Here is a 15,429-nt window from a genome sequence, read left to right as displayed (position 1 = left end):
AAATAATACGGAATAAAAAAAACATGAAATTAAATGAAAAAAAATTGGTAGGGTACTTTAGGTAAGACGATTGGTTAAAGTTCATGGTCATTAAGTGTCGCGTCATTCTTAATATCTGTGAGGAAGGATTTCAAGTATAATGAACCCTAAAGATAAGAAAATAATTAAGATATAACATCCTGTAATACTGATTACTTTCTCTTAAGAACTGGGTCTAGTACTAACTTACATTCCCAACTTAGATCACAAACTTCAACATGTCTATCTTACCGAGTTTGATTCTGTCTGTTCTGTTCCAAAGTGTTTCAGGAAGATATGGAACTGGATCTTGTGCTAATCCACCAACACAATCAGGATTTCAACTCTCTAGGGTAATAAAATAAACGTGATTGGGACAGCCAGTAGTATTTATTGATAACCTTTCGTTTAATTTTCTTAATTAAATTTTAATCTAATTTTATTTGTTTATTTTGTAAAGTTAGTTTAAAATTAATGTCTCGTTTAATAAATTCAAGGTGACATTGACTTAGTAATAATATTTATTACACCCGATTCTAGAATATTAGACAGTGTAGCATAGGGGTAAAGGCCGAAAAGAGTATGAGCAAAGATAACCGTTTAAAACTTTGATTTTTTGGTTGATAAAGCTGAATTCAAGAATAATATCCGTATAGTACTATTTAGAATGAAACTCTAACATCTGGTCCGTCAGCAATTGACAAAGTAAAAAGTTATATAACGACAGTCTTAATTTAATGGTTATGGATATATTTATTTTCAGTTTTTAGGACAATGGTATGGTCAGCTGGAATATTCCGCTGTATTTAACATGGGAGTAAGTTGCAGTAGAACTTTATATACCATGAAACCAAATGGATATTTAAAACTGTTTAATCAAGGATATTATAGATTGTAAGTTTAAACTATCATTTTCAATTACCGGAATCCCCTTTTCTTTATTAAAATCCTGAAACTGATAAGTCTACAAGTGGAATTAATTTTACAGATTATTCATGCCATTGTCAGAGATTCTGGGTGATCGTTATTCAATTTAACTGGCATATCAAATGACAATAATAGAGTACCCAAAACTAGCTCCTTAACAGGAATGCTCTGGTCATGCTCGTGTTAATTTGTTATTTTCATTAAGCAGTGTAAATCAAATCGTTAAAAATTTTTCAGAATTGGTTCAGGTGTTGAAGTAGAAGGTGATGCTTACACACAAAATACTGATCCAGCAACTTTAATTGTCTCATTTTTCAAACGTAAGTTTAATAATTAATCATTTTCTATTGAAAGACAACCTTCATCTTTTCTTACCTACTTTTAACAACATTTCTAGGAAATTTATTCTCATCACCTTAACACAATTTTTCTCTTTTTTTTACCAAATTTTAGTTTTACCATCAGCGCCGTATAAGGTTGTTGAAACAGATTATGAAAACTATTCAGTTATTTACTCATGTTCAAAATTTGGCTTTGTGAAATCAGGTAAGTCATTGTCAAGTAAGCTTACCTACTACCAGAAGGAGAGAAACTTAAGTCGAAGTCTTCAAGCCGACAATATTATCACAAGACAGACGTGAAATATGTATTCCATCGTCAGTCTAGAGTAATCCAGATGGAATAGTAAGGGCCTTCTAACTATAGAATAGCCTGTGTGTACCCACCAAGGTAGCATCATTTTATCAGTGTGAATATTTGGATATATATATATATATTTACACTCTAATTCAAGCTCCATACCATAATAGATAGATTCTACATACGAGCGTTCAGACAGTCGGGGTAGGGGGGGAGCTGGCTGTAGGGTGACTGTCTGGCGGAAATAATGAAAAGAACCTTAAGGGCTGTTGTCTGTTGGCATTGAATTAAACAATAGAATTGGTCCAATCCAATAAAATGCATTCATTTATTTTAGATCATTAACTTGAAGGGCCTTACTTAAGGCAAACTTATTGAGCCTAATCTATATAGATAAAAAAAAACATGGAAATGGTGCAAATATCAAAGATACTCTAATTCATTTCAAATATATATGCCATGGATAAAATTAAACAATGTATTTTTATTGAAATTATTATCTTCTTTACAGAATTGGCGTGGATATTAACTAGAACTCCAGAAGGTTTAGAAGCTAGTGAACTCAATAGACTATACAGAAGATTGAGATCCTATGGTATCAATACAGATCATTTTGATACCATTACTCAAACAGATTGTCCTATCTAATACATCATGTTGTATTCTAGTATGATCCAATGGTATCAATACAGATCATTATGATACCATTACTCAAACAGATTGTCCTATCTAATACGTCATGTTGTATTGATATGATCCAATAGTATCAATACAGATCATTTTGATACCATTACTCAAACAGATTGTCCTATCTAATACGTCATGTTGTATTAGTATGATCCAATGGTATCAATACAGATCATTTTGATACCATTACCCAAACTGATTGTCCTATCTAATACGTCATGTTGTATTAGTATGATCCAATGGTATCAATACAGATCATTTTGATACCATTACTCAAACAGATTGTCCTATCTAATACGTCATGTTGTATTATAGTATGATCCAATCGTATCAATACAGATCATTTTGATACCATTACTCAAACTGATTGTCCTATCTAATACGCCATGTTGTATTAGTATGATCCAATGGTATCAATACAGATCATTATGATACCATTACTCAAACTGATTGTCCTATCTAATACGTCATGTTGTATTAGTATGATCCAATGGTATCAATACAGATCATTTTGATACCATTACTCAAACAGATTGTCCTATCTAATACGTCATGTGGTATTATAGTATGATCCAATCGTATCAATACAGATCATTTTGATACCATTACTCAAACTGATTGTCCTATCTAATACGCCATGTTGTATTAGTATGATACAATGGTATCAATACAGATCATTTTGATACCATTACTCAAACAGATTGTCCTATCTAATACGTCATGTTGTATTATAGTATGATCCAATCGTATCAATACAGATCATTTTGATACCATTACTCAAACTGATTGTCCTATCTAATACGTCATGTTGTATTAGTATGATCCAATGGCATCAATACAGATCATTTTGATTGACTGATTGTCCTATTTTAAACATCACGCTGTATGTATTATATAACGGAAAATAAAACTAACTTGTAAACCATGTTTCCGTCAATTTTGTCAAACTAGGTTGTAATGCCATGCTTCAGATTGAACACGATATCATATGACTTAATGGGACAGGTGCGCCGTTTTTTGTTGTTTTTTTCGGGGGCTGGGGGATTTGAGTCTTAAATTTGTATTACTAGAAATGTACGAAAAGTCTTTTCTATATATGGCAGAGTCTCAAGACAATACGGCTGTCTTTTTAATTTTCAAACGGGGATAATTGTTGAAACTCGCGGATTTGAAGGCTCAAATTTCGACGGTGCGCTGCAAACATTACTGATTGGCTTAGCTAAAAAAAAATCCGTTTTTGAGACTATGATTGATAAAAAAAAAACGGGGCAATTGTTTGTTTAAATGCAGTTTTCAATATGAAACGAAGAGGTTTGGATTTTTGGTACAGGTTTTCTCTGCTTAATTAATAGTGTCCATTGTACTGTAGCATAGGCCCTATGCTTATGTCTACAACTAAATCTCTGAAAAATTTGAAGTTAATACGGAGAGAATATTTTTTGACAAGCTTATAAAAGTCATTTTCGTTGCCATTATAAGATTATTGGATATACAAATGTATTATGCTTTACATATTTTGCAATATCAGAAAGGAGTAAAATGTTAAGCCATATTCAATAGCCTATAGGCTACGTTTCTATTGTCCCAGGCTATAAATCGCATGGGAAAGAAGATTTGTAAACCTTTGAGATTGCTTCGTCAGGTTGTTACGAGCTGTGAGACTTTGCATTGGGGGAAATGGCAATATATTTTTCGAATCCATTTTTAAAAATTATAACATTGAAAGAGATAATGCATATTTTCATAAAAAAAAGTACTCTTTTGCCATTTTAAGGGATGGGGCCGCAGTATGCAAGTCGGAATTGAGCCTTGTGGTTTAGGTGGGACAATTAATCCGGATATGGTTGCAGGCAGACTGTGCTCTTTATCCGTCGATATTATTGTAATGCAAAAAATGTTGGTTCATGACCGCAAAATCTGTCTCTATTCCTGCCTTTGATAGCTATTTAATGGACAATTTAATGTCGGCTGGTGTAGAGACAGAAAAAAACGCGCAGGCCCTGTTAAATGGAGACAATTCTCATCACCGCAGGTGCGGAGGTTTTAAACCTTTTTAGTTATCTGCAAACCAAGATATATTTTGGAAAGGTGAATATTCCTTAGTTCAGTCATACCATCAGTTTCTCCCTACATATGTCACGTCTCTGGGTTTTTTTTTAACGAAACTATCTCGAATTGGCCTTTTAAAAATGCGTACGCAGCCAAGAGTTTAAAGGTCACAAAGTCACGTGGATACTAACTAAAAGAAAGAACTTTACCCGGTGATGACCAGCACTAATTTACAGTCATCATAAAGGTTTTTTAAATACTGGCAAAAACGTATCTCCTGGGGTGTGGAAAATCCCATTAAACGGGATTTATTTTCTACAACTGTCAAGATATCCATTAGAGGCTGGAATAGAGGCAGATATGTCGGACAAGTTCGTGACTTACAGACACTTTTGGTCATATTTATGATTTCGGGATAATTGGGTTTCAAGGGACATAACTGCAATTTATTAATTCCAAAAAAATGAACTATAAAAGATTAAAGAAATATCTTTTGAGCGATATTTCATAACTGTTTCAATAAAGTGAGCTTCTCAAAACGTTTAAGTATGGCAGTTTCAATGACGCGATCGATAGGTCCTAATTGAATCGACCGGCATATTAATGTATTGCCGGTTTATAGAATACTTGCCGGTTAACACGAAGCCAGTAACCATGGGCAAACTGTACACTTCTTAGGATTCCGTATGTATTAATAATTATTACTTCCAATGCAGGGTTGCAGTTAAATTTTCAACCTAGTCATGTTTTTTTTAAAAATCATAGCGCCTTCTTATTTATTAGAAGAGTTTCAATATGATTGTGCTGAAAATATTCCATGAAATGACCACGGTGCAAATTTTGTAGCCCGAGATGTCTGACAAAATTTGGTCTTATTTTACTGTCTTATTTGGACTGCTTTTTATCAATAATTTTTAAATATTTTAGAATGTCAACTCTAAAAAATGAAAGAGATATATTAGTTTTACAATATTATTACGAAATTAACAATTATATAAAAATGTGTTTCAGATAATAAGCTTAGGCTATTACTTCAAACCAAAAACATCCTTTAAAAAGTAAACCTGTGAACTAATTAACTAAATGACCATTATAAGAAAATTTATACAGAAATATTTACTTAGATTTGTTAAGATGGAGGCCAGCATTCCTGTTTCTGAGGTAGGTTGGTTTTAACTTCTTCAATCAATCTACGGTTAAAAGTGGCAGGTGTGCCATTTTGGGGAATTGATTTGAGTCTTGAATATCTCTAACTAGGAATTTCTTTTCCTATTTCTATAGATGTCATTTTTATGGCAGTGTCTTTTAAACTTTCAAACAAAGATAATTCTGGACATACATGGATTTGAAGGCTCAAATTTCGGCTGTGAGCTGTGAACACTATTACTGACTGGCTTAACTAAACAATTCCAGTTTCTGAGGTAAGATTGGTCAAAAAACTTGGCACATCAAGTTATTGTTATTGAAATAAGTTAAATCTATGACAGTTTATTTTAGTCTGTAGTAAGAAATCAAGTGATACATTTTTTTATGGGTTTGTTTTAATATTTCTATTTCTATATCTATTTCTATATGAAATTAAATATATATTAAAGAATAGAAATGATGTCCTGAATGATAAAAAACGTCAATCAACAACAGAGATTAAAACAGAAGATATAAAAAAGGCTAAGTTAGATCAAGATGTAAGTATTTTCTCATATTTCACTTTTGTTTTTTCACATGATAAATGATAGGAACATTCCAACTTTTCATTGCAGCCAGCAACATGAACATTATATTTTTCAATTCATGAATATCAAGTCTCTCTTAAGGAGCAGTCTGAGGATTAAAGACACTCTACGTATTTTAAAAAGCATCTATTTGGTGTTTTTCATTAAAGTCAGTGAGCCGTTACCTTTTCTATTTTGATGTCACCTTTAATTCAAATATTCCAGGCACCACCACCACCATTGTTAGGTAGGTTAGATAAAGGTAGAAAAGTGGCGTTATTATTAGCATATTGTGGTGCAGGATATTATGGTATACAAATACAGTAAGTTCAACTAATATATTATCTAAAAGTAGCGAAGACTATGTTTGAGAAGAAAATAAGGTTAAAACCGCTAATTTCGCAGAGTAGACAAATATCTGACTTTATCCAATAATTATCAGAAGTTAGACAAGAAATTTTTTAGAATACAATCTATAACTTGCCTGAAAATATTTCTAAAGTATGCTATTAATATCTATGTATTTTCTTAATCAGACTTATTTTGTTTTAAAAGGGATTATTAAAAACGGAGAGTACTAATTGTTATATATATATAGGCACAGCTTTATGGATTAACAATCACTGGCTAAAGTTTTATGTCACGTTTCGATGTGTTTCCACCGTTGAAACATTGCATAAAACTTTAAACAGTGATTGTTGTTCCATATAGCTGTACCTATATATTGTGCTTATAATTGTTAAATGCCATTTAAAGATTTTACTAATTGTCTATTAAGCAGTTTGAACTAGTTTTGGTGTTTGGCTTTATAATGGTTCGATATTATTAGTTGAAACCTTTAGAATACGTAGGAGACATTTCTCTCCGCACAGTAGTTTTCTTACAGCCTCCAAAAAGCATAACGAACTTAAAAAACCTCAAGATGTAATTCAGAATTTGTAGGAGACTAGGAGTAAAAGATTTTATAGTTGATAATTGCTAGTGAAAGTCTCATGACCATTAAAAAGTTATCTCAGTATTCCAGTCCTGTAGAATGATTACCTACAGATAAAGATTATTGACAAATACCTCAGAGCTGTTATCATTTTTTGTTTTGTTTTTTGTTTAGAAATATTTAATGTAATGTTTGATTATTTAGGAAAGATTACCCCACTATTGAATCAGAGTTATTAAGTGCTCTAGTAAAATGTAAATGTTTAACACAAGAACAGGCTGATACTCCTAATAAAGTAAGTGTTTTTTAAATGCATATAACGGATTATTTGTATTATACAGTATTTTACCGGAGAAAAGGCTTGCCTAACTTGAGGGGAACATAATAGACAAAAAAAAAATGTTATTGTTCAGCAGAAGGTGCTTAACTGTCTGCCATCTTGATCACTGATGTTGATTTTTTTTACTTGGGACAATTGTTTACAATGACAGAAATTTTATTCACTCAATTCAATTGTAAAGAGGGGTGTACATTGTACATTATTCATGTGCACTATATTGACAACTAATTAACATTATTGGCCATGTTCTCTCTCCTCGTTAGTTCCAGTGTAAGAGAAAAACTAAATTGTATGTTAAAGTGTCAACCCATTTCTAGTAAACTATTTAAATTTTAGATACAATTTCAAAGAGCAGCACGAACTGATAAAGGAGTGTCTGCTTTAGGCAATATTATATCTTTAAAGATAAGTATATTATATTTTCTATTTGACTATCTATTTGTGACACTGTCACAGAGAAAGGTACTAGGGTATGACACTGAACTTAATATACATGTAGCATATTTTTAATTGAAGCAATATTTTATAATTGATAACTTTCAATATTGTATTCTATCTCATGGTTAGTCTTTTGTTGTTAGTTTTGAAATAAAATTGGTTCAATAAAAAGTTATGATATTTGTGCATGAGCCACAGGAAGAAAACTCCTTGAATGATAAGTCATCAATATTGTGGAATAACATATTTTCTTATCTAAGATATATATTTGTATGATCTTGATTATGAATTGTTTATTTTGTTTATTTACATGTGTATTAATAGTGATGATGTTGTTGATGTCATAAATAAAGAATTACCAAACCAGATCAGAGTTTTAAGTATGTTTTTTGTTTTCTAGAATAGACATAGCTTGATTGTCTGGAATAGTGAAAGGGGGCGGTAGTTTAATTAAACAGCCAATTTCATGCTATGTGTAAATGATGATAACATCTTGACCGGAACATCAGCTCATATTGGGTGTAATTGTCTATTGCGTTTCTGTATGTTCTTTGATAAGCTGCTATGATCATTTCATTCTAATCATTCTAGGTTATATACGAACTACAAAAGGTTTTAATAGTAAGAATTTCTGTGATTCCAGAACTTATATGTATATGATACCTACATACGCTTTCACTCCTGTAAACCAGGTATGTTTATTGAGTGATAATTAATTCAATAATTAAATAATAAATAAATACTCATAGTGCCTGTATATTATTGTATTTATATCTGTGAAATGACACATCTTGCCTCATACTGTAAATTTTTTACTTTGTTAATATATAGCTTTATGGAACAACATTCACTGGTTAAAGTTTTATGCAACGTTGTTAATACTTAGACTTCGTTCCCTCCTTTGACAATATTCAAATTGTATAACTCTTGAATTTTTTTTGGTATTTTAGCCAAGTTAATGATGACTATAGAATCAGTGGTAAGTTTTATAGTTTTAATATTGGGGACCATCAGGAACATGGAGGATTGGGATCCTCTCTTTTTCAAATGTTTCCAATCTGAATAATCTAAGAAAGCTATGATTCATGCACTTGGACTTGTGACCTAGATAGGTCTTGCTGTGGTCTAGTTAGATCTATTGTTTGAGAAGGTAAACATTTTTTTGAATTCTTCCATTATCTTATGAGAATTGGAGTTGCAGCTTCAAAATATCACTGTTTAATAGTCTTATAGTGTCTTTGCGTTTATGAAAATATAAACAGGAGCACACATTTTGTCTTCAAAATCTATTTTTACAGGAGACAATTTTCAATCAATATTTGAGACTTTTTTAGAAGGGAAATATGTTTTTTTTTTATGTAAAAAACATATAGAAAGAAATCAAAAAACTTTTTACTTTGCTCAGTCAATAGTTGTAGTCAGTTTTCAGTAGTTTATTTAGTGCTTTCTCTTTTGTTTTAAGATGAGAATTTTACCCTGTTGAATACAGTACTATCTAAATATAAAGGAACTCATAATTTTCATAATTATACTTCTGGGATGTAAGTTAAATATAAGCTTTCTATCTTTATATTGGCATTAGGAGAGCTCAACAAGGTAAATCAAATAATTTCACCTTGGTTTCATATCTCCTTTAAATAATGTATTGAAAATCTAGAAACTTCTACCTTTTCATTGAATAGCATGAAAAAAGCTGATGTACGTCTGAAAAGTGATATGGACAGCTGAAATTAAGCACTTTCAGCTGGTAAAGGAATTATTTAGATGACTATGTTCCAAAACATGCATCATGCTGTCATATCACATGACTTACATATTATGTATGTTTCAACCAAGATGGGTTTAAGTTTATAACATGGGAAGAAATGAGAAAATGATTTTTTGAACTTTAAATTTTTTATTAAACTTCAATTTGTAATTTTTGGGATTTCATTGTATTTTTAAGTAAACCAACAGATGCAAGTGCTAATAGATTTATCATTAAGTTTGAGGTAAATATTTTAATTATTTCCGAATGGTCAGATATTGTTTATCTCCTGCTAATGAAGTTCAATTATTCTCCATCTTTGATATACACTGTATATTTTACTCTTCAGAATGTTATCTTCAAAATTCAATGATGTTTGTTACAGGCTGATAAACCAACTATTGAAGATGATATAGAATTTATAACATTAAAAGTTACAGGACAAAGTTTTATGTTACATCATATTAGAAAGATGGTTGGTAAGTGTTTATCAGATTCATTTCACAATTGAATCTTTTTATATAGAAACACCATAATCAAAACCATTGCTTACAATCACTGCTCAATAAATTAATTATATCTGATTTATCAGCTAACTGAACATAATTTATATGAGCTTTGATTCTAGGCCAGGGTTTATTATTCAGCTCTAACATTAAGTTTGTAATTGATAATTCATCTCTAACAGTATATATTAAATATATATTTCAGCTTTAACAATATATTGTAATTTATAATTCAGCTCTACTAATATGTTGTGATTTATATTTCAACTTTAACAATATATTGTAATTTATATTTCAGATCTATCAATATGTTGTGATTTATATTTAAACTTTAACAATATATTATAATTTATAATTCAGATCTACCAATATGTTGTGATTTATATTTCAGCTATAACGATATATTGTAATTTATAATTCAGTTCCACCAATATGTTGTGATTTATATTTCAACTTTAACAATATATTGTAATTTATAATTCAGCTCTACCAACATGTTGTAATTTATATTTCAACTTTAACAATATATTGTAATTTATAATTCAGCTCTACCAACATGTTGTAATTTATATTTCAGCTTTAACAATATGTTGTAATTTATATTTCAACTTTAACAATATATTGTAATTTATAATTCAGATCTACCAACATGTTGTAATTTATATTTCAGCTTTAACAATATATTGTAATTTATAATTCAGATCTACCAATATGTTGTGATTTATATTTCAACTTTAACAATATATTGTAATTTATAATTCAGCTCTACTAATATGTTGTGATTTATATTTCAGCTTTAACAATATATGGTAATTTATAATTCAGCCCTAACAATATGTTGTGATTTATATTTCAGCTTTAACAATATATTGTAATTTATAATTCAGCTCTACTAATATGTTGTGATTTATATTTCAGCTTTAACAATATGTTGTGATTTATATTTCAACTTTAACAATACATTGTAATTTATAATTCAGATCTACCAATATGTTGTGATTTATATTTCAGCTTTAACAATACACTGTAATTTATAATTCAGCTCCACCAATATGTTGTGATTTATATTTTAACTTTAACAATATATTGTAATTTATAATTCAGCTCTACCAACATGTTGTAATTTATATTTCAGCTTTAACAATATATTGTGATTTATAATTCAGCTCTACCAATATGTTGTGATTTATATTTCAGCTTTAAAAATTTATTGTAATTTAAATTTCAGCTTTAACATGTTGTAATTAATATTTCAGCTTTAACAATATATTGTAATTTATAATTCAGCCCTAACAATATGTTGTGATTTATATTTCAGCTTTAACAATATATTGTAATTTATAATTCAGCTCTACTAATATGTTGTGATTTATATTTCAACTTTAACAATATATTATAATTTATATTTCAGATCTACCAATATGTTGTGATTTATATTTCAACTTTAACAATATATTGTAATTTATAATTCAGCTCTACTAATATGTTGTGATTTATATTTCAGCTTTAACAATACATTGTAATTTATAATTCAGATCTACCAATATGTTGTGATTTATATTTCAACTTTAACAATATATTGTAATTTATAATTCAGCTCCACCAATATGTTGTAATTTATATTTCAGCTTTAACAATATATTGTAATTTATAATTCAGCTCTACCAATATGTTGTGATTTATATTTCAGCTTTAAAAATATATTGTAATTTAAATTTCAGCTTTAACATGTTGTAATTAATATTTCAGCTTTAACAATATATTGTAATTTATAATATAGCCCTAACAATATGTTGTGATTTATATTTCAGCTTTAACAATATATTGTAATTTATAATTCAGATCTACCAATATGTTGTGATTTATATTTCAGCTTTAACAATATATTGTAATTTATAATTCAGATCTACCTATATGTTATAATTTATATTTCAGCTTTAACAATATATTGTAATTTATATTTCAGCTTTAACAATATATTGTAATTTATAATTCAGATCTACCAATATGTTGTAATTTATATTTCAGCTTTAACAATATATTGTAATTTATATTTCAGCTTTAACAATATATTGTAATTTATATTTCAGCTTTAACAATATATTGTAATTTATAATTCAGATCTACCAATATGTTGTAATTTATATTTCAGCTTTAACAATATGTGTTGTTAAGGGTTTATGTGGGATAGAAACTATAGAAAAGTCATGGCTTCATGATAAGGTACAATCATTTTGTTCTTGCTTCCTTATGTGCAAAACTTGCTTCATAAAAGAAATAAGTATAAGGTTTTAGTATTATCATTTTTCACAAGATTTGTACAGATGTTTATAAACAGTGTGGGGGGCATAGACAGCCCTGATAAAAGATTTTTTGTTCTAAAATCCCAGAAATGTTGTGTTGCTAAGACAATGCTTTAAATGTTACATTGAACAGGGAGACATTAAATATTTCTGATTTGTTAATAAAAAAATTTGTGGGTAGATCCCTTGTAAACTTTCAATTGAAAGTTATACTTTTATATCTTTTTCAAAATATGTTGATAGATGGATGTACCAAGAGCACCAAGTGAAGGTTTATTTTTATGTCAGGTAATAACTCATTTTCAGTTTAAATCTCATTTGTTATAGTTGTTTTCAACATGACACATTCGGTGAATAATTCAGAGTTGAAATCCTTATTCATTTTTGTACGTTTAAATAACAAGAAAAGGATATAAGGAAAAGATGTTTATTTGCCAGATGCATTAGTATTTTGAATTATTTTGATTTTGTATAGACACATTATACTGGTTATAATAGAAGATATGGTACAGATGGTATACATGACCCTTTAGATTGGTCACATTGTCAGGTTAGTACAATATGATTGGGTGTATAATCTGCACTCTTTTACCATAAAAAGGGCTTGCCAAAGTGGCAATATACATTAAAGATTAGAGTTTGTTCCTAAAATAACGCCAAATAGTACTTTCAGATTGTGGTGGAAATCACATGGCAAAAGTAGCAGGAACATCTGTATCACAGGCTGTGAATGTTAAAAATATCTTGACACTAGACCAATCAGGAGCGAAACAAACGATCTTTCTTTCATTTAGATCATTTTAATCAGAGGTTTTATTAACATATTGGTAATATTGAAATTGCTCTCACCTAAGTGAAATAATGATGATTGTAATGATTTTGATATAGTTGTTTACAGTGTCATGGTTCAAAACATTAAAAAAACTTTTAATTATACATGGATAAGATTTGATATCAGATTTAAACTGAGTGCTTGAGCATTGCCATGTAACACAAAATAACTGTACATGTACAATGAAATGTTCTAACAAATCTTTTCAAGATACAATGTTTACATTGCAAACCACTATTGAACCAATCATGAAGAGCTCTTGATTGGTCACATTGACAATTTTGTTTACAGGAGTTAAATCTCACAATATAGTCAGACAACAACTGACTCAGTAACTGGCCTTTGGTTGAATATCTGATGATGTTCCTAACTTTCAAATGATTTTCAAGAATTGTTTTTTAACATTTCATAATATATTTTTCTTTTGCAATTTCAGTCTGAAACAGATGAATTCCTTAATACACATATTAAACCTTATATAGTGAAATCTGAGAAAAATGACAGAGTGTATCCTTTTACAATGTAGTCAATAATATTATATTAATATATCTCTGTAAATAGAATGTTATTTTAACAGTAGCAAGAAGTCTAGACAGTTAAAGATAGTGTTTTTTTGGATATGGGTTTAAGAATGGAAGAATGATTATTACTTCTTAGTAAAAGTTTGACTACAGTTCGCAAATGCTTTTAAATCTCAAATTTTTAGAAGTAACTATGTATAAAGATTCAGATTTGGTACAGATTTAAAAGAGATTTTTACAAGACAACAGAATCTCATGGATTTTCAAAAGAAAACCCCCCAAAACTACATTGTTTATATCTTAACTTGTCTAGTGTTAAATTATGGTTAGATAATTTAAAATTACATACATTTGGTACTCGAGAAGATCATCAACACAACAGATTAAATAATAAACAGCAGGTAATTATAGTCTTGTAAAATTTGTACATATCTGATTTTATAGAGCAGTGATGCAGAAGTATTGAAGGAAATCAGATTATGGTGTCTGCTGCTTCTGTAGTCACATTTCTGCAGGAAAAATTTGGTTAAAAAACTAAGACACCACAGATGTGCCTATTGAAGCAAAAGATCTGACATGGTGGTCATCTGATCATAAACAATATCATAGTTGGACACAATATTTTCTTTATTGAGTGCATTATACAATCCTTAATTGTATTTAATAGTGCTATATACTTACAGTCTTGTTTGATCTTGTGATTGTCAATAACAAATAATACCAAATATTTCAGGTGGATATAGAGTCTAAAGAAGCCAGTGACGGTAACAATTGTAAAACAACAGATACTGAACCATGTATTCCTCAGATAGATAATACATCATCATCAGTAATAGAATCATCAGTATCAATGTCATCAGCAACATCAACAGAACATCCACTTCAATCTAAAAGTTTAGAAGAAAATGTCAATTCATCAGTGTCAGAAGGTCAAAACATTGAAAATACAACTTAAGAACCATTACAAGCATTATAATATTTTACTTCAGTAATATGGACTTACGTTCATTCCATTCAGAATTTTTTTTTATCCAATTCTTAAACAATTTATACTCCCACATTATGGAGGTGTGAACTATGAATGTATATTGTCCACAATAGAGGCCAGAATTTGTATCCATGTATATTACTGATTTTTTTTCAATGAATATATCAATTATTTCCCCAGACTTGGCAAAATTTGTAAGAATTTGTTTCTGAGCGTAATAGAGGATACAATTTTGACTGCTTTTGATGAGACTTGGTATGCATATTTATGTAGTTGAGATGAGTTTGATCATTTTGGTGTTTTAATTAACAAAATCATGATCATGTCAATACAAGGCTTGGTACAATTTAAATTAATGTAATTTGTGATAAACGATTTGTGAGCTATTTCACCTTACCTCAGTGCAAAATTGACTTGTATATAATATACATGGGTGCTGTAATCGTTTCTCTGATCTTATTGATACCATTATTAGAAAATTTATTTCAAATAGGAAATTTCAAAACCATATTATTGTATAAACAAACTAAAAAATTTTTTTAAATTTTTGATTAAATATACTTACATCCACATTTCAATAATTCTAGCTTTTGGACCAGAGTTCTTATAAGTCATTATAGGTATAGCATCAACATCTTTCAAGCCCCACAGGGAGCTGTGGTGGCTCAGTGAGTTAAAACACTTAATTGCTAACCTGAAGGTCCATGGTTCAATCCTTTCATAAGTCGAGATAATCCTTTGGATAAAGTCTTTGAATACAATATATAGACACAGCTTTATGGAACAAC

General features: G+C 29.5%; 2 protein-coding genes across 2 annotated transcripts; both read left to right on the top strand.

The window, feature by feature from the left end:
* Positions 1–1,180: 1,180 nt before the first annotated feature.
* LOTGIDRAFT_117552 (hypothetical protein) lies at positions 1,181–2,232 on the top strand (the record flags this gene model as incomplete). Its single annotated transcript, XM_009056114.1, has 3 exons — positions 1,181–1,265; positions 1,399–1,491; positions 2,096–2,232. Coding segments are annotated over 3 exons (315 nt in total), but the record flags the coding sequence as incomplete, so codon positions are not given.
* Positions 2,233–6,230: 3,998 nt separating this feature from the next.
* On the top strand, positions 6,231–12,865 carry LOTGIDRAFT_117320 (hypothetical protein; the record flags this gene model as incomplete). The annotated part of the gene is made up of 12 exons (XM_009056113.1): positions 6,231–6,355; positions 7,171–7,261; positions 7,643–7,755; positions 8,069–8,124; positions 8,336–8,440; positions 8,700–8,723; positions 9,207–9,285; positions 9,690–9,735; positions 9,877–9,970; positions 12,150–12,220; positions 12,544–12,588; positions 12,776–12,865. The coding sequence occupies 12 exons, from the start codon at positions 6,231–6,233 to the stop codon at positions 12,863–12,865; spliced, it is 939 nt and encodes a 312-aa protein (XP_009054361.1).
* Between the last annotated feature and the right edge of the window lie 2,564 nt (positions 12,866–15,429).

The sequence above is a fragment of the Lottia gigantea genome (genome assembly GCF_000327385.1).
Source record: "Lottia gigantea unplaced genomic scaffold LOTGIsca_26, whole genome shotgun sequence".
NCBI lineage: Eukaryota > Metazoa > Mollusca > Gastropoda > Lottiidae > Lottia > Lottia gigantea.
This window is presented reverse-complemented; position numbering and strand designations above follow the sequence as displayed.